Source organism: Chinchilla lanigera, unplaced genomic scaffold (genome assembly GCF_000276665.1).
Source record: "Chinchilla lanigera isolate Chin_1 unplaced genomic scaffold, ChiLan1.0 scaffold00009, whole genome shotgun sequence".
Classification (NCBI taxonomy): Eukaryota; Metazoa; Chordata; class Mammalia; order Rodentia; family Chinchillidae; genus Chinchilla; species Chinchilla lanigera.
The window spans coordinates 27,102,411-27,127,724 of NW_004955410.1; the positions used below are offsets into that span (position 1 = coordinate 27,102,411).

A 25,314-nucleotide genomic window follows, 5' to 3' on the forward strand; every position below is an offset into this window, starting at 1 on the left:
GGCCAGGAAGGGCAGGTGCCCAGCATGTTGGAGTGGAGCATGAGGAGTGCAGTGGGGAGAGAGGACCAGGCAGCTGAGTATGTCTGTGCTTTCATCCATTTCCTTTATGCAGCACCAACAAACTCCAACCATGCCCTGCTGTCAGACTCAAAGGCTGCTGGGACTGAGTTCTTGAGCCTTTGGAGGACTCTGCGGTGTAAGGCAGGCTCTTTCCCTCGCTGCCATTTTAGGGTTTCAGTGTGGTCGGCCTGTTAGAATCTTTCAGCTGTCTTCCATTCAATATCGGGTTAAATAACTCTTAGTTATTACAGGCTGATCAGGCCCACAATTTTCCAAGCGAGTGGACAGCGAAGGCTTAAATAAATGAGACAATGGAAATGATTTCTGGGCTCCAGGAGGGCCTAACTCTCTTACACCTTTGATATTCTCTGAGTTTAGCCAAAGACTTCTCTGGCGGGCTCGTATTTATTTGGTTTTCAAATAAAGGAGGAGGACACTCAAGAAAACATGGGAATCTCACAGGACCTTGGGAGAATTTTCCCAAGTAGCAAATTATGTCAATCAGGAGAACTCCCTTATCTTTAGGTTGGTATTTATTGTAGGAGTGTGGAGTCTGTAGCTGCAGTCTCCTTGTAGTTAATTGGGGTTGGAGCCAAACGTCCTCAGCTGTGGCCTTATCTTGTCAGACAAGGTGCCTAAGCTTCAGACAACTCACAAGTAAACACGGAAAGCCAATTGGTTAATACTAAATCCAGCACACCCACTTTGTAGTGGTCCCCAACAGTCTTCTTTCCAAAATACCCCTGATGTTTTAGCACATATGTGACCCCATCCCAACCCCACTTGATCTATGCCTTTGTACACAGGATAAAACAAAATACAACAATTAAGAACAGTAACAATTAACTCCATTGCACTTCTAATATATGTGAGTTTTTCAGAGTAAATGAATTAGATGCATGGATTTTCTTTGTTGTTTTTTTTGAGGCAGGGTCTTGCTATGCAGTTCAGGCTGGCTTTGAGCTCACTTTGTAGCCCAGGCTGGTCTCAAACTTGCAGTGATCCTCCTGCCTCACTCAGCCTACCCAGTGATGGGATTACAGCCGTGCACCACCACGTCCAGTTCTAGACACACGGATTTAATCTACTTTAACCAAGAAGTCTCTATAAAGAGTTTTCAACCTTGGTTTTTGATGAGCACACTTGGAGTGCAGGAACTTACTATATTCTGTCACCAAATAAGGCTAGGTCCATTAGTCCTAACAATCAGCAGTTAGGCATAGGACTGACTTTCTCAGAGACATCAAGGGGAGGGCTGGGCCACTGAAAAGGCTGGGCCACCTTTGCTAGGTGTGGGCCAAGTGGACACTTCTAGTTAGTTAGAATGCAATTCTATACCCCTGCAACCCAAGGGGAAATATGCCATTAAAGCTCCAAGTTCCTATACTGCAGAGTTGCATCTTCCAGTTTGTTCTTTGGACTCCAGTTTAATGATATGATAAAAGGATCACATTAAGAAATGTTTCTAGTGCATTCCCCCCACTTTGGACATTCCCAATTACTTTTTTTTGTGGTCACGGGGATGGAAGCCAAGGTTTCATGCGTGCTAGGTAAGGACCACACTACTTACTGAGCTACACCCTTAACCCTGCATTACAAATTAAAAGCTATGGAGAATCATGTGGGGTTAAGTCAGGTGATTGACTTTGTTACCTCTGGTTTTCTTCAATAGTATTTCACTGTGTACACTTTTGACTCCTATATACCTAACTAGTATATAGATGCAGATTGGAAAAAATTTTAATTTTAGCTCAGAATAGTTTTAAGGATTGTGTAGCCAAATGACATGTTGGTCATGAAAAAAACTGAAATAAGGACATTTATACAAGATGAACTATGTTTAAAAATGTAGAGGGCCTGGGATATAGCTCAGTGGCACAAGCGCCTGCCTGGCAAGTGAAAGGTCCTGAGTTTGATTCCTGGTACCAAAACAAAACAGAAGTACCTTTCAGTACATCAAATGCATTGACTTGCTTATGAAGGTGAAATTCTTGGTGAACACTTTCCAAAACTGATGATGCTGGGCTCTAGAAAAAACGAGTATTAAGCCTTCCTTTCTTGCCACTATTAGAAATCACTAGTAGCTAACTAAAGCCATTATTAGATCTTTACAATAAAACAATTTTATCTGCTTAAAATAAAGTTATGCTTCTCCATCAGATTAAAGGGAAGGAAACATTCCTAACTTGTAATGTGTACATATAGACCATTTTGAATTTCATCTCTTCCATTGACTTGTCTACCTGCTTACATAAATGAGCAAGGTCTACATATTTACTTTATCAGCGTAGTAGTTTGTAGAGATGTTCACCTTCAGTTAGTTGGGGAACTGAGTTTTATATTTTCTAGTGATGTCATTTTGTGCAAACATTTATGTAAAGGGGACAATACTGACGTGTGTGTTTTAGTAAGGTACTACAGGTTGTAGAGTCATTTGTCAATTCCTGAGCATTTTAGCAAATTTTCATTTTTTTGTAATATGGATCATCGAGTTCAAGACCAGCCTGGGCTACAAAGTGAGCTCAAGGCCAGCCTGACCTGCATAGTGAGACCCTGTCTCAAAAAGACAAAAAGAATTTTTTTTTTTTAAATTTCTTTAGAGTATAATTTGAAAATGAGAGTAAAGACTAAAATTTTCTGGTTCTAATATTTATTGACAAATTGTTCAACTGTTCCAGAAGTCAGAACACTTTTTGGGGTTCTTCTGATCAGATCCTAACTAAAATTCCTAAAAACATAAACCTCATCAGCAGGGTCTTTATGGCTTAATTTAGAAATAGTACCCAGCAAAATGAATAAAATTGTTGTATTTTTTTCTTCTCTCATAAGAGGCTGGGTTTTGAAGAGAAGGAATATCTCAATTATAGAAGTAATAGGAATTATGGCCATAGAATTGGTGTTTCATCCCTGAATTGACTGTATCTCTGAGATCTTTGTGGTCCTCTAGAATTGAATTGTGAAAACGTTTCTGTGCACCAGTTTTTGAAAAAGAATTCTTCAGATCCAACAGGCTGGTGTGAGGCTTGGCCATGGCTCTAGGAATCCAACTCCCAAAAGGTCTTGTTTCTTCACTGCTTTCTATGTTCACACCCAGCTGTTCTTCTGGTGTACTTAAAAAATGTTCTAAACTGCAAGCTTCCATGCCCGGTGTATTTTGCAAAATACTAGGCTTACTAAAGCTAACAGGGTTTTGACATGCAGTATACGGATCATGTAAAGCAGACTTAACAAGTTCATAGTTAATGTAATCATTCGATTTACAGTAAGGTGTGGGTGGGCGTTTTAATGACAGCTGCCTCCAATACAAATCTTCTGTCTTTTGAGTATCTGTGATTTTTGGAAACGGTTTTGTATCGTACATGCTGGTGAGATCTTTTGCTGAGCTACAAGATGGGAGTGTATAGGTCGACAGCAAGCTTTGTTCTTCCTTAATCTTCTCTTCAATATCCTGGTTTCTATGGGTCACACCAGATGGTATGTAATTGCTTAGTGCCAGCATTTCTGTAGAACTAGGTACAAAGGTATGAAAAGCACACAAAACTCCAGGAGTACAATCTGGGCAGGAAGCTGGTCTTTGCTGGACAGTAGCCTCCAGAGGACGTCGGTTCTGATTAAGTCGGGCAATTCTCCCTTCCAAGGGTCTGGAAGGTTTAAAGACAGGATGGAATTTTTCTTGCTGTAGCAATGTAATAAAAAAAGAGAAAATCAACTGATTAATAAGTAGGACATTGTAAGGATATTGTCACAAATGGCAGATCAACAGTTATACCCATTTTCACTGAGTAAAAATAAGATGGGTATAGGAATGCATATTGCAAGGTTGTTTGATACTTATTTAAAGACACTGAAATCTGGGCCCAAATAAATAAATTTTTATCTTCTATTGGTTTTAGGTAATATGGAAAAGTCATGTTTTTTATTTGGTAATAAGCTCTTCTAATTTTTGTTTTTCTTTAGACAGGGTTTTGCTATGCAGTTTAGGCTGGCCTTGCTGGCCTCCAACTTGAAGCGATCCCCCTGCCTCAGCCTCCCAAGTGCAGGGATTATAGGCATGCACCACCATGAGAACTCTTATATGAGAACTCTTTGCTTTCAAACTTATAAATATATAAAAGGAATTAGTGAAATGAAATATCTAACCATCACCAATAGAGGGAATTAACAGTGGTGGGCAGTTATTTAAATCTCAGCCAAAACTTCTGCATTAGGCCCAGGCAAAGGTTCTTAAACATTGGCTGAATTAGAATCCTCTTTAGAGCTGAGAGAAAAATAGTGATATTCCTAAGCTTGACTTTCTAAGACTGATTAAGAAGGTTTGCACTGAGGTTCAGAAATCTGTATTTTCTTTTTCTTTTCAGTGCTGGGGATTGAATCCAGAGCCTTGTGTATGTGAAGCATGCACTGTACCATTGTGCTACTCCCTCAATTCAAGAATCTGCATTTTAAGGATCCCAGCTGCTGTTAAGACCAGTGTCATACTATGCATCGAGAAGCACTGGTCTGGAGTTTTATGCCTGTCCATTTTTATTACTTGGTGCTGGGAATCAAACCCAGTTTTATGCATGCTAAAGCACATACTCTTCCACTGAGCTACTCTTCCAGCCCCTATTCATACTTTTGGGTTTTTTTTTGGTCTTTTGAGACGGGGTCTCACTAATGCAGTTCAGACTGGCCTTGAGCTCACTCTGTAGCCCAGGCTGGTCTTGAACTCACAATGATCCTCCTGCCTCGGCCTCCAGAGTGCTAGGATTACAGGCATGTGCCACTACGCTTGGCCCATGCTTATTTTTGAGATATGTTACAAATATTGTGCCTGTATTTCTTTCTGAAATGTTTTATGAATATTATGAACTCCATCACATCTGAAAACTGCATTATACTCCAAGTGTCATGAATAGAGATATGTCTGGGTCAGGAGGAAGAGTTGGGGCTGACTGGGAGGGGCATGAAGAATGATATTTGGGATACAAGGTGTACGTATTTGTCTAAATTCAGTGAATGTACACTTAAGATCTGCACAATTTTAATGATTGTGTATTTTACCTTAAAAGAAAAAAGAACAGCAAAAAATATCGAACTCTGGTTAACAATATGGATGTGAAATGTGTAGGTGTAGCTGTGAATTATGCTACTGCCTGCAGCTTATTGTAAAATGAATAAAAATAAGGTATCCTGATGGATGATCAGAGGGATGGAAAGATGTACAAATTATGTCATAGAACAAGTATGTTTAAGTATTAGTGGTAGAATCTAGGTGGTGAGCCTGTAAGTGTTAACTGTAAAAGTATTAAAATTTTCTGTGTTTGAAAATTTTTATAATAATATGTTGAAGAAAAAAGTAAATGAATGTGCGATGCTGATGGGACTAACTTGGACTTTGAAAAGAATGAATTTAGGATCATCCTTTTGAAATCTAATCTATTAATAGTGGGGGAGAATTTCTATACTGAGTCACTAATAAAATGTTATAACTCCCAGTTAACCATGCTGGGGTAAACATACTGTAGAGAAAAGAAAAACTCAAGCTCTCTGACATGCTTTGTTAAATTTTGTTGTTTTTTTTTTTTTTTTTTTTTTTTTTTTTTTTTTTTTTTTTTTTTTTTTTTTTTTTTTGGTTTTTTCTCCGGTACCAGGAACCGAACTCACGACCTTGCGCTTGGCAGGCAGGCGCTTTTGCCGCTGAGCTAAATCCCCAGCCCTGAGCTAAATCCCCAGCCCGCTTTGTTAAATTTATCATTTAAAAAATTGGTCATTGTTGGTGTGGCGGCGCATGCCTGTAATCCCAGCACTCGGGAGGCTGAGGCAGGAGGATCCCTGTGAATTCGAGGCCAGCCTGGGCTAAAAAGGGAGCTCAAGGCCAGCCTGAACTGCATAGCGAGACACTGTCTCAAAAAGACAAAAAAACAAATAAAATAAAATAAAATAAAAAATTGGTCGTATCATTTAACAGTTTTCAAATAATATATCACTTAATAGTAACAAGGAGTAGTTTTTATTACATTTTATTGTATACAAAAAATTTCATACCTATTTTTATCACCATTAAAAGTTTTTCCCAGAGTTTGTTGTTTATGTTTTAGTCATAAACCAGCAAGATTCACTGAAACTTTTAAACTTCCAATTACTGTTAGGTATATTCTACCTTGCTATTAAAAATGTGTCAGTTTGCTTGGATAGTAATTTTGTGTTTGTCACACTTTACAAGCATCCTTTGTATAACTGTACAAGTATCTCTTTGTAAGAATGATACAGCTGCTTACTGTATCACAGGGTAAGGTGGACATCTGGACAGCTGTTGAACTCATCCGACAGTGTCAGAGCATATAATCTCCAGCAACAGAGAATGCCCATTGCAAGTGAAAACGCAAAACAACCCTTCAGTGAATGACACAGCACAGTCCATGGGCTCATTTCTGGTTTTATGATTTATATCACACCATAGGAAATGCCGAAGCTAATGTAAAATCATTGTGTTCAGCTCAGTCTAAAAAGAATCCATACTGAAACAAATTTAGAGTTGTCTTTCATGTGTCTCTTCATGACTTATATCTTTTGATATCCTCTATAGTTGTACAGGATAAAATTTAGGCCTCAGATAACATATATGCATACTATTAGGTCCTTTCATTTAATTTTCATAATTAAGTGAACAGGTTATACCTTCTGTCATGAAAGGGACTGATCATTTTTTCCAGACCATGTCACATAATTAATTAAGAAACTCCTACTGATATAGGTAGAGAATTTATTGGATTTTGATTATAATTCAGCCAACTCAGTTATCGTATCAGGAAGACTGTGTTTCTTCAAAAGCAATGGTATGTATAAAATATACAAATATGCAAAGAGCCAAAATTTATTAAGAATCTCACTAAATTACTAGTTAAGCTCTATTTTTTTTTTTTTTTTTTTTTTTGGTCTTTTTAGACAGGGTCTCACTGTGCAGTTTAGACTGGCCTTGAGCTCACTGTGTAGCCTAGGTTGAATTTGCAAAGATACTCCTGCCTCAGCCTCCCAAGTGCTGGGATTACAGGTGTGCACCACCACACCCAGCTGAGTTCTGTTTTTTTAATTAGTTTTTTTTTTTTTGAAACAGGGTCTCCCTCTAATTCAGGTTGGCCTTGAATTCACTATGTAGCCCAGGCTGGCCTCAAACTCATGGCAATCCTCCTTCCTCAGCCTCCCAAGTGCTGGTTTTACAGGCTTGTGCCACCACATCCAGATGTTAAACTCTATTTTTTGGTAAACCAATTTCTTTGGAAGTTATTTTAGCAATAGTAGCATAATAGAAAATCTGTTTAAAAAACTGCACTGTGAAGAAACTTTTTAAACAGTGAAGATGAGTTCAGAATTAAGCTTCTAAAATGAGATAGATTTTCTTTTTAGTAGCATGGCCTGCAGTATGCATGACATAAATAAAAGGTGGGCAAAGCAAGGAATTCAACACTTGGGTACTCCTCACATAGATAACTGAGAGGTCATTGCAATTACTTACAGGCAGTGGGTCAAATTCTGTCTGTCCTGCTAAGGCTGCTACTTTCTTTTCGTGGTAATCATCCAGTTCAAGAGGGTTCATGGGTCCCAAACCTTAATGGAAACAGTCTTATTATTTTGGTAGAATAAATGAAGAATAATCAAATTACCTTTTATAGGACAACTTTGTACAGAACCGATAAGGTGAAAATGAAACTCTGCCTCCTAGCTGCCCATTGAAGAGAAATGTACCATCTCCCTTATTTGAATTAGTACTTAGACTGAGACACGGGGAAAAATATTAGATGACAAAAGCTTGTGACACCATTTGTCCTTTGCTGCATATTCCAACTTTACTGTCACTGTTCCTTGTATTAATGTGAACACATACCTGTAAAATCATGACTGTATGAAGTGACCCAATGCGACCTTTCCAGATTTCTCTGTATGTTGGCCTCTTTTGCAGAGTTAATAGCATCCCATGAATTTAAAGAAGTGTTAGGAGCAAAGGTTTTCGGCGGCCTTGGGTAGAACACTGGCTTATTTTTCTCAAGACATTTAGGAAACTAGAATATAAACATAAATATGATTTCTGTTAACGTCATCTAGTAGAGTAGGAGCTGATTCACTATCTCAGCAGGAAGGGGGCAAAGGGAAGTCCAGGCTGGCGAAAGTTTTTTTCCATCACTAATTACTAATGTTCAAGCTAAGCACAGTGGCTGTTCACCGTAGCCAGATTTAGAATTACTGACAACATTTTATCAAAGAAATCGTAAGGTCTTTTCTAAACGCCTCTAATAATTTATGCTGGAGAACTGTCCCTGGATGCTCTGCCTGCAGTAAAATTTTATTAGACATACAGTGGGTGCTGCGGTGCTCTTAGCTTCCTTTAGCCAAAATTGTGCACTATGTTTCCTTCCCTGCCTGGAATGAAACCATGTGATATCTTTTATAACTTTATGATGCAGGTTATTAAGTCACTCAAGTTTAATTTTCATTCTTCAGATCTAACTGTGGAGTTTTCCTTTATTTTCAAGAGGTATGCATGTAAATAGGAAGGAATGAATGAGTTTCACTGCAGTGTCTCGTTAACTTAGAAATCCATCTTTTCTCCAATAGATGACACTAATTACATATTTACTGAGCACCTGTACATGCAGCGCTGGGCCCTCTAAAGCGTGGGGTCCTTACAAAGCTCCTGGGCCTAAGGAAGATGCTGTTCCAAGCACCCCTGTAGAGTTGAAGTGACCCCAATTTTCTTTTTTTTTTTTCTTTTTGAGACAGGGTCTTGCTATGCAGTTCAGGCTAGCCTTGAGCTCACTTTGTAGCCCAGGCTGGTCTTGAACTCATAATGACCCTCCTGCCTCAGCCTCCTGAGTGCTCGAATTACAGGTGTGTGCTACCACGCTCCACTCCAATTTTCTTAAAAGTGTCCTGGTAAAAGATACTTGGAAGTCTGTTTCAAGAAATATTAAATAACTCTCTCTATAACCATTTAACAAACAGTACATGACTTGCTTATTCAGGGGTAAAGAATGCCTTTTCTGTTCCCCTTATCTTTTCAATTATTTACAGAGCCAGCTTACTTGGAAATAAATAAGGACTTTTTTCAAATATTGGTTGAACTGAGAGCAGTGACTCACTGAAATGCAGTCTAGGGTTTGAGAACGAGGATAGGAAATGTGAAAGTCAGTGTAGCATGCAGTGTCTTGAGAAGGGGTTTAAATGAGCCAGGATACCTATGCAGGTAGAGGGAGGTTACTCTTTGGTGCACTAAGGTGATGTTACTCTGCGAGGATGGTGAGAGAGGCGCTGGTGGCGATCATGCGTGTGACAGGTTTTCACGGTGAAGCTTACTGTGCCCAGGGGAGTCTGTATCTGATGTGAAGGTGAGACCAGGCGGAAAGGAATTCCAGTTCCTGACATTTTCGTTTATTAAGGAGTGATGTTCGTGTTTCTTGAGTTTGGATTACATTTTTAGAGGAATAATGCTTTATAGACTGTGGTTACATTTCCAACACAGGCCATGAAATATAGGTAGCTCATCACATTTAATGAATTTTTACTGAATACCTGTTATTTGCAAAACTCTGTGCAAGAGTCCAAGGGCTCTGTGTCAGGGCCAAATCTCCATAAACTCCACTAAAATCTCAGAAAATCATATGGATGGTAATACAGTAAATAAAAACTTAAAGTACAGATTTGTTTCTAATTTTGAATGATGAGACTTACCTAGGAATATTAAGGAGCACGACTAGGTTTATTACGAAGACCATGTTGCCCTTTGGATGGACTTTAGCATCTCGGGACACTGGGTCCTTGCTGGGTAGCACTTCATTTAACTGCGTTAACACAGGTATTTCATCTGTTGTATTAACATCCCTTTCACACTAAAAAGTTATGATTAGGAATGCTGTTCATTTGTATACAGGATAAAGAGAGAGGCCCCACAGGATATAGGACAGGGCGACAGAGAGGGAGCAGGTAAGAGAGCGGCTCAGGGACTTTTTTTGGTGTCTAGTTAGGGTGTGGGAGGGAAAGAGGGCAAGAGGGTGCTGAAGAGCGCTGCTAAGACGGAACCAGGAAACTCGCGGGCTGAGTCTCAAGACAGAATGCATGGGTGGCGGGGACATGAGTGCCGTTTTGTTGCCTGTTCTGGATTCCCTGGATGGTACAGGGCCAAGCGGGTGGGAGGTGGGGCAGCGGGTGTTGGCGGCAATGGAGAGGTCCACTTTCGGGGATCCAGTTATCTGATGATGCTTTTCCAGAAGAGCTGCCTATGTGCTCACCGAAACCATTACTGCCATTGAGGATGAGTTTGGATTACGGGTGCTGTCATGGAGAAACAACTGTGCTCCAGGGATAGGGACTCTGGGAAAGTGAAGGGCATTTTAGACTGAAATGAGGCGGGGGGCTCAGCTCTTTTGCTCGGTAATACAAGTGAGCTGTCTTTTGGGGAAATCCAAGGGACTACCTGTACACTGAGGTTTAAGGAAAATGGTTACAATGACTATGTTAATAGGTTCAGGTAGGTTTTGATAAAACATTTCAAGTAGTTTCGTGGGGATGTTTATGATACCTCTATGATAATATCTCACCTTACTTAAAAGGTGATTACAAGTTAAATTTCATTTTTATGACTATTTTTATATATATATATATATATAGAAAGCTTAGACTAGATGCCTCTGTTCTTGAGAAACAGGACTGAAGTTGCCAGCCACTTGAAAAGTAATGACATAAACAGCTGGAAAGAGTTGAATATTAACATGTGTTTATGTTTGCCAGTTGTAAAAGCAAAAGCCACGGATGGTTGAGTTGGTAATGGAAATGGTTAGTGACAAGAGATCGCAGCAGGCAGAGAGAGGCAGCAAGAGGTCCTGGTTATGGGGAGGCGTGCAAGGATCAGTAACCACTGGTGGGGAAAACGGACAGGCAGAAGACAGAACACAGGGCAGCTCTGGTCAGGACAGGAAAGAGGTACCTAGTGCTCAGGGAATCCTGTGGCACAGGTTTCACACTGGTAACTGGAAAGGAGGATGGCAAGACGACATTTAAAATATTCTGTTAAAATTAAGCCCCAGCATCTCAATTTTAAAAGGCTAAGCCCTCTTATTTGGAATGTTTTTCTTTCTAAGATTACCCAATTTCTTATTGTTGCTTGGTAAACTATGTAGTATAATCACTGTAATAAATGAATAAATAATACTGACAGCACCTGACGTTTATTATGTGCTCATTATGTACTAATAGGGTCCTGGGAGGTTTTTTTATTTTAAAAATTAAAAAAACTAACAAAACAACAATGAAGACAAAATCAAAACAGCACAAAAACAACAAAAACAATACATGACCTCAAAACAAAGTGATAAGAATTTATAGTGGTTGCTACGTTACCCACTGTTATCTTCAATGATGTTGCCTAGGAGTTTTTTTTTTTTTTTTTTTTTGTACCTGGAATCGAACTCTAGACCTTGCGCTTGCCAAGCAAGGCATTGTGCCGCTGAGCTATATCCCAGGCCCCAAGTCTGGATATATGTGCATTCCTTGTGTGTGTGTGTGTGTGTGTGTGTGTGTGTTATTGGGAATCAAATTTAGGACCTTGTGCTTGCCAAGCAAGGCACTGTGCCACTGAGCTGTATCTCCGGCTCCAAGTCTGGAAATATGTGCATTCCTTTGTGTGTGTGTGTGTGTTACTGAGAATTGAACTCAGGACCTTGCGCTTGCCAGGCAGGTGCTTGTGCTGCTGAGCTATATCCCCGGCCCTCTAGGAGCTTTTATATACATTTCATTCTCAGGACAATCCTAACAAGGTGATTTTACTATTACTCCTGTTTCATCTATTAGGAAATTCATATTAAAGGATTAAGCATATTACCCAGGTCGTACAGCAATGAGTTTTAGAGCCAGGAGCTGAACCACTTTAAAATTCATTTATGATGATGATGATTTGGTCCTGGGAATTGAACCAAGGACCTTGGGCTTGCCAGGCAGGTGTTGTACTGCTGAACTATATTCCTTAGCCTTCATTTTTTTTTGTTTTTGATCTTTTTGAGACAGGGTCTCGCTGTGCAGTTCAGGCTGGCCTTTTAGCTCATTTTGTAGCGCAGGCTGGTCTCAAACTCGCAATGATCCTCCTGCCTCAACCTCCCAAGCACTGGGATTATAGGTGTGTGACACCACGCCTGGCTCATTCATTATTAATATGTTAAAAACATTTTTTTTATTGGCATGGATGAAAACTACTAAAACAGTTTCTAGAGTTTTTTTTATGGCTAGGTGACACAGGTTAGGAACTACTTATTGGGGTACAGTATTGGAGTCCTCCCTCCTCCGCTGGGTGTAGGAGGGGAGAGAAGCATCCCAGCCCAGCAGGCTTTCTTGCTGTGGGTCCCACCCTCACAGAATGAGCTACGGAACAAGGAGTGCAAGGGGAACTGGGAGTTCTACAAGTGCCCCAGGTGATTCCAATGTGCAGCCATGGTTGAGCGCCACCGCTCTAGTGATAGGAACGGTCAATACTAGGATTGGAAGTTTGAGTCCCGCCTGGGTAACTTAAAAAGACCCTGTCTCAAAAAATAAAAAGGGCTGAGGATGTAGTTCAGTAGTAAGGCACCCCTGGGTTAGATTCTCAGATTCTTTTTTTAAAACAAAGTTCTCCTTTAACAAGTGCAGAGAAAGTTCAACTCTCTTTTGACTACCTCTGCCAATTAAGGGGTAAAAGGTAGGAAAATGGAAGGCAAGTACAAGGCACTGTCCTTTAACATTACAAAAAAAATGAAATTAAAATAGGTGAGCCACAAGGTACTCCCATAAAGCTCAATATCAATTTTGTTTTTATTTCTTTGTCTAGGAAAGTGCAAAACTTGATTGGGGTTAAGGATGAGCAAAAAAACAAAACAAAACAAAACAAAAAAACAAACAAAAAAAAAAAAGAGACTGAAAAATGGAAAATTAAATCCAGTTAGAACAGATCAAGAAAGTGAGATTAAACATTAGAAAGAAGATGAAGAATCAAATCAGTCAAAAGTATTTACATACAAAGCATGGAGTGGGGCGTACACAAAAAATATTCTGTCCTCAAAGAGCATGTAATTTAGTTGAGCTATAAGACAGATGTGAAAAGTCACTGGTTGATGACAGTGAGGTGAAAGCCAGAGGAGATACCACTTCTGCGGGAGTAATAAGAATGTCTTGCAGTTTACAGTCCTGTATTCTCCAATTTTCAGAACTTTCATGTGATCCTCAGGGCTTATGAAATTTGTAGGACAGATTTACTGAATTTATGCAGATATATTGTATGGGTTAAAAGTCAGAGAAGAGAAACATTATGCTTACAAATGTATCACTGAGTCAGTAAAAGGCAACCTTGGACTACCTAGAATGCAGGTCTTCTGACTCGGTTCTTGCTCTACTAAAGAATAAAAAGGACAGTTCGGCGGAGCTTGGAGAATGAGCAGGTTTTAGACAGGCATTCCAGGAAAGGGAACCGGGGTAACCTATTCAGGGCCCAGCCAGAGGGGCGGGCTGCCAGGCAGGAAGTAAGGCCAGATCCTTCAGGGTGTCTCAACTCAGAGCTTTGGGATTTACATCGGGCAAAGGGAAGCTATTCAAGGTGGCTGCAGAAGAGGGTGACATGAAAAAAGCAGCACTTCAGTGAGTAGGAAGAAACTGTCCTGCAGAGTGGAGACTGTGGCTACAACAACATGTCATGACAGGATGGTCTGAAAACAACCTCTCCTATTTCTGGGTCGCTTAAATGAAAGGGAGCTAAAATATTTGGTGATTCTTCAAGGACTCTTCTGACATATAACTTTTTTTGTGTGTTTTTGAGACAGGGTCTCGCTATGTAGTTCAGGCTGACCTTGAGCTCACTTTGTAGCCCAGGCTGGTCTCGAACTTGCAACAATCCTCCTGCCACAGCCTCCCGAGTGCTGGGATTACAGGCATGTGCCACCACACCTGGCCTGACATGTAACTTTAAAAAACAAATAGGAAATTGCTTACACCATGCGTCACTCCAATGACCACAGGTTGGCTTGCCATAACGGTTTCCCCCAAACGCCAGTGTTTCCAACATTTCATAATTATTTTTTGCCTGTCTCATAGGCTGCTAGAGCAAAGGGATCATATGCTGAAAACTCTTGGTATTGCCTCTCACAAAGGTATTGCCTGCTCAATAAATGGTAGCTATTTTTATTTTCAAATGTCTAGGTATTTTCCCTCACGATTTAAAATTTTCTGTTCCTGTGGTGTTATAGTTAAGAGCAAAAATTAGTCTCACAGACCTGTGTTCTGTGCTCAAGACAAACTGAGCCTCAGTTTCCTTATCTCTAAAATGGGACTGATGATATTTATGAGGGTATTGTAAGGCAATATGACATATCTAAAATGGTTAGTATGTAGTAATTTCTCAATAAATGGTGGCTATTGTTTTATTTTATACTTCAAGCAATGTACTAGCAATCTGGAACAATAATAGCTTATAAGTCTTTCTGAAAATCTCCCATTTACTCTATGCATATTTGTAATTACTTGGTATACCATGAGTCTTACTTAACAGGGTTAGGGAAATAGAGTGTGGGAAATATAGTCCTTCCTCAATACCTTTTTTTGGGGGAAACTTTAAGTAACTGTGGAAATTTTCCATAACTATCCAAGTATCGTATATGAAATTAGGTAAGAAAATAGAAAAATTTGCCAGGTATGATGGTGCATGCCTGTAATCCTAGCACTAGGGAGGCTGAGGCAGGAAAATCATTGCAAGTTTGAGGCCAGGCTGGGTGACAAAGTGAGCACAAGGCCAGCCTGAACTGCTTAGTGAGACCTTGTCTCAAAAAGACAAAAAGAAAAATGCAAATCACAGTCCAAATCTCATGTTTCACCTAAATAGCAAATAACACAAACTATCTTTTAACTCTTTATGAACTTACTGAGTAAATATGCAGTTTACTTTCTGTTAAACACACATTCTGCCAGGAATGGTAGAGCACGCCTGTAATCCCAGTACTTGGGAGGCTGAAGCAGGAGGACTGTGGCAAGTTCAAGACCAGCCTGGGCTACAAACTGGGCTCGAGGCCAGCCCGAACCGCATAGCGAGACCCTGTCTCAAAAAAAAAAACAAAAAAACAAAAAAAAACCCCTGCAAATAAACATACATTCTACTTACGTCATAATATACATCCTGACCCGGCCAACTCAATGCTTTCTTCTTTGAATCCATGGGGAAATCAAGCAGTTCATATCTGTAAGGATTACCTGAAAATTTCAGGAAAGCACTATTACGAGGGATAAATAAAAAGCCTTTCAATTAATAAGATTTATGGGTGCAATAAACAGATACAATATGAGTTAGAGATAAAGGTTGGGAAGCATTCAGCTATATAATTATGGCTAAGCACACACTGTACTGCTGAGCTACACCCCCTCCCCTTGTCACAGCTTTGAGATCTGAGGCCTCCTCTTGCTGTCCTGAGCCCTTTCCTTAGCAGCATGTGGGCCACAAAGAGTGGGTCTCGAACCCTACCATCCTCAGCAGTAACAGAGCGAACTAGTGCTTAATGAGAGACCCTCAGGCATATAATGAACCTGCCAGGATCCTCTTCCTGGTCTCTGGAGGCTCACTACATGCAGTTTTACTACCTGCTTTGGCTTTTCTCTGCTACATATCAAGAGCTTTCAAAAATGGAGTTAGTACCTGTTTACCAAAGATATTGAGAGAGAATTTTTTTTGGGGGGGGTCTTTTTGAGACAGGGTCTCACTATGCAGTTCAGGCTGGCCTTGAGCTTGCAATGATCCTCCTGCTTCAGCCTCCTGAGTGCTGGGATTACAGGTGTGCACCACCACACCCCGTGAGAGAGAATATTTTAAATAATACACATTCTTAGATTTTGGTTTGCAATTTGATATGCTGTACCAAACCCAGTATGGTTTGATCTCATCCTAACTGTTAAGTTAAAGAATGCTCTTAGCACCCACTCTCATATATAATAAGAACAGAGGCTGGCATTTATTGAACACTTACTATGTGCCAGGCATTGTACAAATGTTTTATCTGTATCAGTACATGGATTTTCATAACACTATTAAGAGGGGGGTACTGATATTCCCACTTCAGTAAACAAAGAAACTTGGGCACACAGAAAATGCAGAAACTGAAGCAAACAGCTAGTAGGCAGAGATTAAACTCAGGCAATCTAGTTCCAGAGGATATCTGCTATGTATTTCTAATAAAAAAACATAAGTGAAAACAATAGTACTGGTTTCTGGAAAGATCTTTTAACAAGTGTTATTAACGTGTACTCACCTTTTTAAAATCTCCTAAGAGTTACTGAGTTGGTCAGAGAGAAGTAGATGTGGGGAGGGTAGACAACTAGGAAGGAAACTTGTTTCTTAGCTCCTTATCTATGACTGCAGTGAAAGCTGTTTTTATGAATTCAACCCATGTTTCTGTGACTGCCTGCTAATGATATGCCTTCATATACTTTCCGAAATTACCTAACTCAGAATGGAAAGAGGGATTTACTTTGACCATTTCCCTAACAAGATCATAAAATTTCAGTTATGTAGGTATCACATCTCGAGAACTTCTGTACTTGTCTCACTGCTGCCCTATAACTAAGTATGACAGTGACACTCAACGGCCATTATACTTGATACAGCTTGCACGGCCTGTATCAGTTCTGACTGGCCCGAGAGGTAACAGAGAAGTTCACTGTGGGGTACACATACTGGAGTCATTATACGACATCAGAGTAATAAAGATAATAACTGCTAGTGTTTATCTCTGTCATCTCTGGTGCAGGCACTAATATTCCCACTTCATAGATCAAGACACAGAGCCAGAGAAGAAAGCACTCATCATCCATGGGGAGTAACTGGCAGACCAGAACTCCACTCATGCAATCTGACTCCAGAGTCCCTGCCCTTCAACACCTTCACTCCAAATGTTACTGTGTCTGCTTTAAGGTCCTAAGGTCGGCTGATACTGGTGATGGAAGTATTCTGTCCTTGCCTTTTTGCCTAAGTATTCATACACAGAGGAACTGCATTATAGGTCCATTGCTTGAGTTGTGCCTACGGTATTTCCCTGACTAAACCTATTGAACAAAAAAAGCCTTTGCCTACCTGGTGCCTTTCCTGCACCTTCAATTACCCTCTCTCTAGTATCTTCCATCTTTTCCCAGAGGTCTTTTTTTCTGTGTTCACGCATGTGCAGGTCTTTTCAGGAAGGACTGAGGTGTTGGTGTGGGACAGTCTCAGTGACTGGAGTGGGGATTACCATCTTCTCTCTTTTTTTTTTTTTGTCTTTTTGAGACAGAGTCTCGCTATGTCGTTCAGGCTGGCCTTGAGCTCACTCTGTAGCCCAGGCTGGTCTCGAACTTGCAAGGATCCTCCTGCCTCAGCCTCCCAAGTGCTGGGATTACAGGCATGAGCCACCAAGCCTGGCACATTCTTTTTTTTTGGTACTGGGAATTGAACTTAGGACCTTGCACTTGCTAGGCAGGTGCTTATGACACTGAGCTATATCCCCAGCCCTGCCCTCTCTAATAAAACACATCCAGGAAAACTCCAAAGTTTGTGGTGTGAGAAGATGCTCCAGAGTAGTTAGAGAAACTGCTTCCATTTCCTTCTGCCTTACTTCAATGGCAATCTCTAACTTTTAAAAACTAAACTTTAAAGAGCAGGAAGCAATAAAAGAAAACACAAGCAGAATGAAGACAACCAATTCAACGAAGTTTTGGTTTCTGAGTCTACCGTACAGGCTGAGTGGAAAGTAGAAAGGTCAGGAATGTCTGCAGTCTGCATTAACTGGACTGGGGCACGGTCCCCACCGATCATGCATGCACCCACTTTTTAAACTATGATTGGTTACACGTTTGTGTCTCGAGTCCTTTGTGTTCCCTGGTTTAATTTTAACACTGAATAAACTCCAATCCTAAGAATTCATACAATTATGGGGCTGGGGATTTAGCTCAGCGGCACAGCACCTGCCTGGCAAGCGCAAGGTCGTGAGTTCGATTCCCGGTACAGGAAAAAAACCAAAAAAAAAAAAAGAATTCATACAATTATGATTTCAAGTCCCATTTTACCTCTTGTCTTTAAAACTGTTGTATCATAAGCCTTGGTTGGCACGGTGGGAGGAAATGGCCGTTGGGTGCGGGCTTTAACACCTGGGTAGAGCTCCTTTGGCAAGGTGAAGGTTGGGAACATGGCACAGCGAGAGGTGTGTGTGTGGTACGGGTGTTCAACTGGATATGGCGAGCAGATTTCCCTAGGGTTTACAGAGCAAATAAAACAGAAACAGGAGAAAAAGAAGTACAATGAAAAAGATTATCAAATACTTATTTGGACCCCTGGTTGTGGCAGATACCATTCCAATCCTTGGGGATATCATAGTGACCCCAATTGTCCGTATTCATGACGTTAACATTCTATGGAATATCTGGCATTAAACATGAAATGTTCTGAATTTTGCTACACAAATAGAAACTAAATTTATTTATTTATTTTTGTTTTGGTACCAGGAATCGAACTGATGACCTCAAGCTTGCCAGACAGGAGCTTATGCCGCTGAGCTATATCCCCGGCCCTACTAAATTTATTTTTAAAGATATCGCACCTTATTATTGTGAATAACTTCCATAACTGATATAAAGCAGATGACAGGTAAATTTTATAGTTCTTAGAATGGACAGGAAGAATTTCTACTTGCTTTCAATTTTTGTTTTTATTTTTTTGGTACTGGGAATTGAACTCAGGACCTTGCACTTGCCAGGGAGGCACTTATGCCGCTGAGCTATATCCCTGGCCCTAATTCTTGTTTTTAAAGGATCAAGGACTTTATTTTATGGAGACTTTTGGGTGTTTAAGTAATGCAATCATCTTGAATTAAACTTTTATTCCAGATTATTTTGTTAAACAATCAACCAACAAAGTATACTGTACACAGTCTGTTTTGAAACAAAAAAGCCCAAATTAGCTAGACCATTGTTATGGCTTGTGTCTAGACATCCCCACAAAGCCTCTGTGACCATAGGTGGGGCTTTTTTGGAGATGGGTGGATCTAGACTGTGTGATGCTGGGATTACGGATGTGATGCTGGGATGGATTCATGGCTCCATAAGGCTAGGATTAATGCTGCCCCACCTGGGTGAGAGTGCTATTCACCCTAAGGGAGCGTAGCCAGGATAAGATATAAGGGACAGGACTCGGGCTGCTGTTGTTTGTTGCTTACTGCTTCTGCTGCCTCCTGCTTTCCACCCTCCACACTGTGAACTGTGTTTTCTCCTCTGTGTTGCCCTCTGCCATGTGCCACCCAGCCCTGGAGCCAGTGGATTATGGACCTAAACCTCTACAAACTGTAGGCCAAAATAAACCCTCCCTCAGTTAATTTTAGGTATGAATATTTTGTCTCAGCAAGGAGAACAAGTAACTAAGAAACAAAAACAAGTTGAAGACAAGTTCTTATCACTTGCAGAACTGGCGAAGGGTTAGGAAAACAACACAAAAACACTTAAAGGTTGTCTAAACTAGAAGAAAACAGAGATTTGGCAGTTCAAGGAATAGAGACATGTTATTTTAACTAGAAAATTAAGAGAAAACCAAGACCAATGCTATGGATTGAATTTTTCTCTCTCCAAAATCCCTATGTTGAAATCCAACCTCAAAGGCCTTATGTTGTGATTTAATTTGGAAAAGTGTTGATCTATCCATAATAATTAACAGGAGTCATCTTAGAGTAGGCCCCTATTCCAACAAGACCGGTATCCTTATAAAACAGCTTTCATGAGAAGTCTAACTTGTCCTCCCACCCGTCTTAGTCATATGGAATGCCAGGGTTTTTTCCTTGAGTATAACAGGGGAGGAAAATGTACGTTGTATACTTACTCTACTGCTGAATTTGGTGGTTTGGGCAACCTAGAATAAAAACAGTAAACAAATACTAAATTAAATTAAGGATTTCTTTAAGCCTTGTATTTCTACTGCAATCCTGCTTAAGAATAAAGACCTATTAGCCAGGGTGGTGGTGCATGCCTGTAATCCCATTACTCCAGAGGCTGAGGCAGGAGGATAGCTGCAAATTCAAGACCAGCCTGAGCTACAAACTGAGCTCAAGGCCAGCCTGAACTGCATGGCAAGAGCCTGTCTCAAAAAGACAAAAAAACCTCAAAAAACAAAACAAAACAAAACAAAACAAAAAGACTAAAGACATATCCCATTTTCAAACTAAACTGTCATTAGAATATTTTTATTAACTTTTTGGAAGTGTTCATATTGATAAGATAGAGGGATGTAGTATTTTTTATATCTCATTTGTCCATTGGTCAATTTTTCCAATCCATTTATTCCAACTTCAGCCCTTGTCACCAGCCTTTGTGCATTTCTTATCTGCAGTGCAGGTACAGGGGCCGACAACATGTACTGATAAGAAAGCTTGGGTCCTCAGTGACCTTCACTCCCACAACCAGGCAGAGAGTGACGAGAGCCCTGAGGGAGCCGGGCATCACCCACGTGCTGCAGCAGCGTGACCTGAAGTGACCAGTTATGGCCTACTTGGACAGGATACGTAAGTGCCAAGTGTGTTCTGTCCCTTTGCCCAGGGTTGCTGACCTCTCATCACAGTAAAGGCGGGCCCGTCAGCAGAGAGAGGATATAATGAAACTGACAAAGCTCCTAGAGGCATGCCCTTTCGGAACTGGTTCATTCCAACATTGTGCTTGGGTTAGCTACTTGGAACTTTGCATGCCAAGAAAGAATGCCACGTCCTAGAAAGGGACTACCACAGATGGGTGGAGATGCACTTACATTTGACTTTGGCGATGAGTTACAGTCTACGCGACTAAGACTGAAAGATTTCAGACATGAAAAATGAACACAGTGCTATCAGTTAGACGGTAAAAATTGAATACACTGTTTAGTTTTTCAGATCCTCCTCCAGGCCAGAGGATAGTCACCGGAAAGTGGTATGCTGGTCATATAACTTTATTATTCCATAATGCATTATAAACACACAATTCACATAAACCATAAAAGTTTATATAACTGGACTCTGAGATTGTGGGAGCAGAGCTAAAAAAATCATTTCCTGTTTTGAGATGGAGGTTAGAGATGAATGACGCCAGTGCAAGGGATTTAGTTACTAGGTTGGCCACTGTATGCAAAACATTAGCTACTATTATCTGTAACTGTTCCTATGTGACAAATTCCACTAAGATATTGGTAAGTATATGACTAAAATTAATTTGATTGAAAATAGAACTAATACAGTTTTTTTAAATAAAGGGAAATCTTTTTTAAAAATTCAAAATCGGAAGAAATAAAAAGAAAGTAACAAATGTTGAGAAACACCACTTCCTTGACCCAGATAGTTTATCCTATTGCCATGCTCCACACGCACTTTGCAAAGTTCACTACGTTCAAAAGGATAAAGCTCAGGCAAACACAAGTTCTGTCTTTTTGGTTCCCTCTAGTGGTTACATCTTATATTGTATTAACTTCTCAACCCAGGACAGATATCAAATCACAGTTAAGGTAAAGAAGAGCTATTTTTATCATTCAGTTCTGTCCGTTTTCTTACTTGAAAATAACAATTTATTATTTTGTAATACACACAATAAATTATTTCAAAGAACAGAAATAATTTAATGTACTGGAAAATAATATCTTTTAAGTATAGAGTTCATTAACCACTATTCCTTACCTGAAGGGCAGCTGAAAATTACCAAAGGAGTAATTTTTGAGAGTTACTTGTGGATGATCCTAACATACCTCTCTCCTCATAAAATTCCAATTAAAAAATTGTTGAGGGCCCCTGTGGCATTTTCTATGACTCTTTAAAGAAACAGATTCTTATTAGATTAAGTAAATAGATCAAAGGCAGGGAAACAGATCAAGATGACCCGCAGGAATCCCTTTGAACATTACTATTCATTATTTTAAAATTTTTGTTCACTTGTTTAAATGCTACAAACTATTAGCTTTCATTTATTTTTTGTTTAGTCTTGATTTCTACTATTAATGATCTCTATTTTAATAAAAAGAATTTTTTTTCTCAAAAAGTCCCCATGTGAGGTTTTTAAATTTCTCACATAAATTTATTTTCACTTAAAATATTATTTAATTTAATATAGGCCAGGGAATAATCTCCAGACTTACAAAGAATCATTTCCATAGAGGTCACTTTTTTTGTTCTGTGTCAAATAATAGAACTGTTCAATGGGAAGCTTTCTGGAATGAAAGAAAAGATTAAATTGAGTATCTTTTGAACACAGTGTAAGTGGGGAGACATTAAAGACATAGACTTGTTAATACAACCATGACTATATAGAAACAGTATATGAAAAGGTAGCATTTTAAATTTGTTGAAAGTATGTGTTTTTCACAGAATAGTATAGGAAACATTGACTATCCATTTGGAAAATAATGCATCTTTATTTGATACTGCTCAGAAAGATAATTTCAGATGGGTTTAAACATCTAAAAAATTGCCAGACATGGTGGTGGCACATGCCTATAATCCCAGGACTTGGGAGGCTGAGGTAGGAGGATCACCATGAGTTTAGGCCAGTCTGGGCCATATAGTGAGTTCAAGGCCAGCCTGAACTACACAGCGAGATTCTGTCTCAAAAAACAAACAAACAAACAAACAAACAAACCAAAAGAAATCTAAAGAATTGAGGAAAATACACACAAATATGAAAAGAAAAATTTACAGGAATGTTTTTCTTTGGTGGTGGAAAGACCTTCTAAATATTTTACTTTATGTAATTAATTAATTATTATTATTTTAGCCGGGGATATAGCTCAGCAACACAGCACCTGCCTGGCAAGTGCGAGGTTGTGAGTTAAATTCTTGGTGCAAAAACAAATTATTATTTTTTTTTCACGTGTGGTAGGATGGAACCCAGGGCTTTGCACTGAGCTACATCCTCAGTCCTTTTTTTATTTTTTATTTTGACACAGATTTTCACTGAGTTTCTAAGTTTCCCAGGCTGGGCTCAAACTTTTGATCGTACTGTCTTAGCGTCTAAGAGAGCTGAGATTACACTATGTCCAGTTTAAGTAAGATTTTTTTTAAAAATTAAAAGCTAAAGGGAAATTTATTAGGACAAAGGACACTATAAAAAGTTTAAATAAAACAAAATAAGGAAGACAACACAGAAACGATTCATCTCAAGAACATTAACAACCAACCAGAATCTATAAATAAAGTAAAAGCATTAAAAGTGAGCAAAGAATAAGAGCAGAAAAGAAAATGTAAATGGGTATACATAAAACACAAAAATAAGAAAACATACTCAACCTAACTAGTAAATGGACCAAAGATATTATTAGATCCGTGATATGCTTTATATTTATTAAATTGTATACAATTATAGTGAAAATATGATACCTGAGAGTACAAGGAAATGGTTACTTTTAGATACTATTACAAGAATATAAATCATTGGGCTAAATCTACAAAATAAAAAATATTCATGTATCATGACCCAGCACTTTCACTTAGGGTATCTCCTAGAGAAACACTTGTGTACAGGTTCAAGAAATTCCAAAGAGAACGTATAAGATAAGCATAGTATTCTTTGCAACTATATCTAGACTGCAAAGAATACTATGCCCAATACTACGTATCAAATGATTCCACATATAAACAAAACAGCATCATACATTTTCAGTGGGCACTAGTAAAACTGGGCGAACAGGTAATGAGAGGAGTGCCAGGAGACACATCATACTGGCAGTTGTGTTTCCCTTCAAGAAAGGAGCTGGGATTGGGAGGTAGTAGTCAAATGAGACTGGACTGCATCTGTAATACCTGCATGTATGTTACAGCATTCACTGTGCCCACCCAATACTTTTGAACACCCATCCTGTATTTTTAGTGTGAGTCTGTACTCTGCATCTTATCTACCCATGCAGTTACTCACCTACAAATCAAAGTCTGGGGCAGATGTGACTGACAGAATTTAGGGCACAAACTGGCATCCTGCCTAATGGAGAGACTGGGCAGTGGATTTCTGGATTCTACCTGGGCAAGTGGGATGCTCTGGTTGTGGGAAACTCACAATTTGTTAAGAAGGTTATGTGACTCTCTCAGTGCTGGTACCCATGGCTATTTTTTGTGAGGAAAAAAAGAACAGGGTTGATGGTGTGTTGAACCCATTCAAATGACTGAGAAAATTACTGTTGTAGAATAATTCTCCTAATAATCATCAGTCCCCTTACCTCTCTTTTTCCCTCTTACTAACAGAATGACCTATTTACTTTTGGAATATTCTCCTCAGTTGGAGACTGGCAGTATTTTGTAGACTCAACTTGCCTCAATATACACTTGGAATGTGGGAATGGGATTAAAAATAATAACTCTCAATCAATAGTGTGATTTTTCCTTTGGCCCCAACACTTGTAGGGAGAATATGGGAATATGTGGGGGTCGTTTTATTTTGGTGGTCACAGTGAATGAAGGATGCTACTGGTGTCCACAGGCAAAGAGCCAGGGGTGCTCACCGTCTTGGAGTACATGGTACAAAGAACTGTCCTGCTCCAAACGCCTTGTTGGGAAACAAGTCAGGGTGTGGAGTAAACTGCATCAAATTTTTTTTCCTTGGCTGCCACTTACTAAAATTAATGGGACAAGGTTGTTCCCCTTTTATCGTTTGGTGGCTGGTTGCTGATAAATCTAGTATTTATTTCATCTTTTAGACATTAGAAGAGATTTTTCTTTATAGAGTATTAGGAAAATTAAAGTTCCCCAAGAAATTCAAAGTATCCTTCAGTTCACAGAGCACTCAGATCTGTTTAATAGCTTTTCACTGTTTGACAGTAGCTTAGAGGAAGAATCCATTTCCTTTTTCATAGACAAATTAACAATTTTACTGCTTCACTAATGTTTATGGAAGTGAAAATAAAGTTATAAATTTTCATCGCTTTATGATTTCATTCTTTCAGGGAATGAATGCTGAATTAGATGATGACTAGCCTCACTTAGAATTTTTTTTTTTTTTGTTGATTTTTCTCCGGTACCGGGAACCGAACTCACGACCTTGCGCATGCCAGGCAGGCGCTTTTGCCGCTGAGCTAAATCCCCAGCCCTCACTTAGAATTTTTGAAGCATGAACATCACAGGCAAGTAAACATTGCTAATGTTCTTTTAGAAGAGTTTTCCTTATGTCAAAAGTTCTACTATAAAGAAGGAACAATGTTAGTAACTTGTAGGAAAATGGATGCACCTTGAAGCCATAATATTAAGTGAAATAAATCTGACACATTAAATACTG

The 25,314-nt window shown here is 39.5% G+C and overlaps 1 protein-coding gene and 1 long non-coding RNA gene across 3 annotated transcripts in view; one reads left to right on the plus strand and one right to left on the minus strand.

The window, feature by feature from the left end:
* Window positions 1-2,693: 2,693 nt before the first annotated feature.
* Window positions 2,694-25,314, minus strand: part of LOC102024536 (chromosome unknown open reading frame, human C7orf31) — a 33,551-nt gene continuing 10,930 nt past the window's right edge. The window contains exons 4-10 of one of the 2 annotated variants that reach the window (XM_005377430.2): window positions 22,193-22,264; window positions 19,925-19,954; window positions 18,127-18,308; window positions 15,203-15,291; window positions 7,925-8,099; window positions 7,556-7,647; window positions 2,694-3,736 (exon numbers count right to left, since the gene is read on the minus strand). In XM_005377430.2, the coding sequence (XP_005377487.1) occupies window positions 2,918-3,736; window positions 7,556-7,647; window positions 7,925-8,099; window positions 15,203-15,291; window positions 18,127-18,308; window positions 19,925-19,954; window positions 22,193-22,264 (1,459 nt within the window). In that variant the 3' untranslated portion in view covers window positions 2,694-2,917. The remainder of the gene's footprint in view (window positions 3,737-7,555; window positions 7,648-7,924; window positions 8,100-15,202; window positions 15,292-18,126; window positions 18,309-19,924; window positions 19,955-22,192; window positions 22,265-25,314) is intronic. The other variant, XM_005377431.2, reaches the window with a different exon arrangement.
* Window positions 18,328-25,032, plus strand: LOC102024316. The gene is made up of 3 exons (XR_259870.1): window positions 18,328-18,703; window positions 20,432-20,603; window positions 24,986-25,032. It is a non-coding gene; the product is annotated as an uncharacterized LOC102024316 (long non-coding RNA).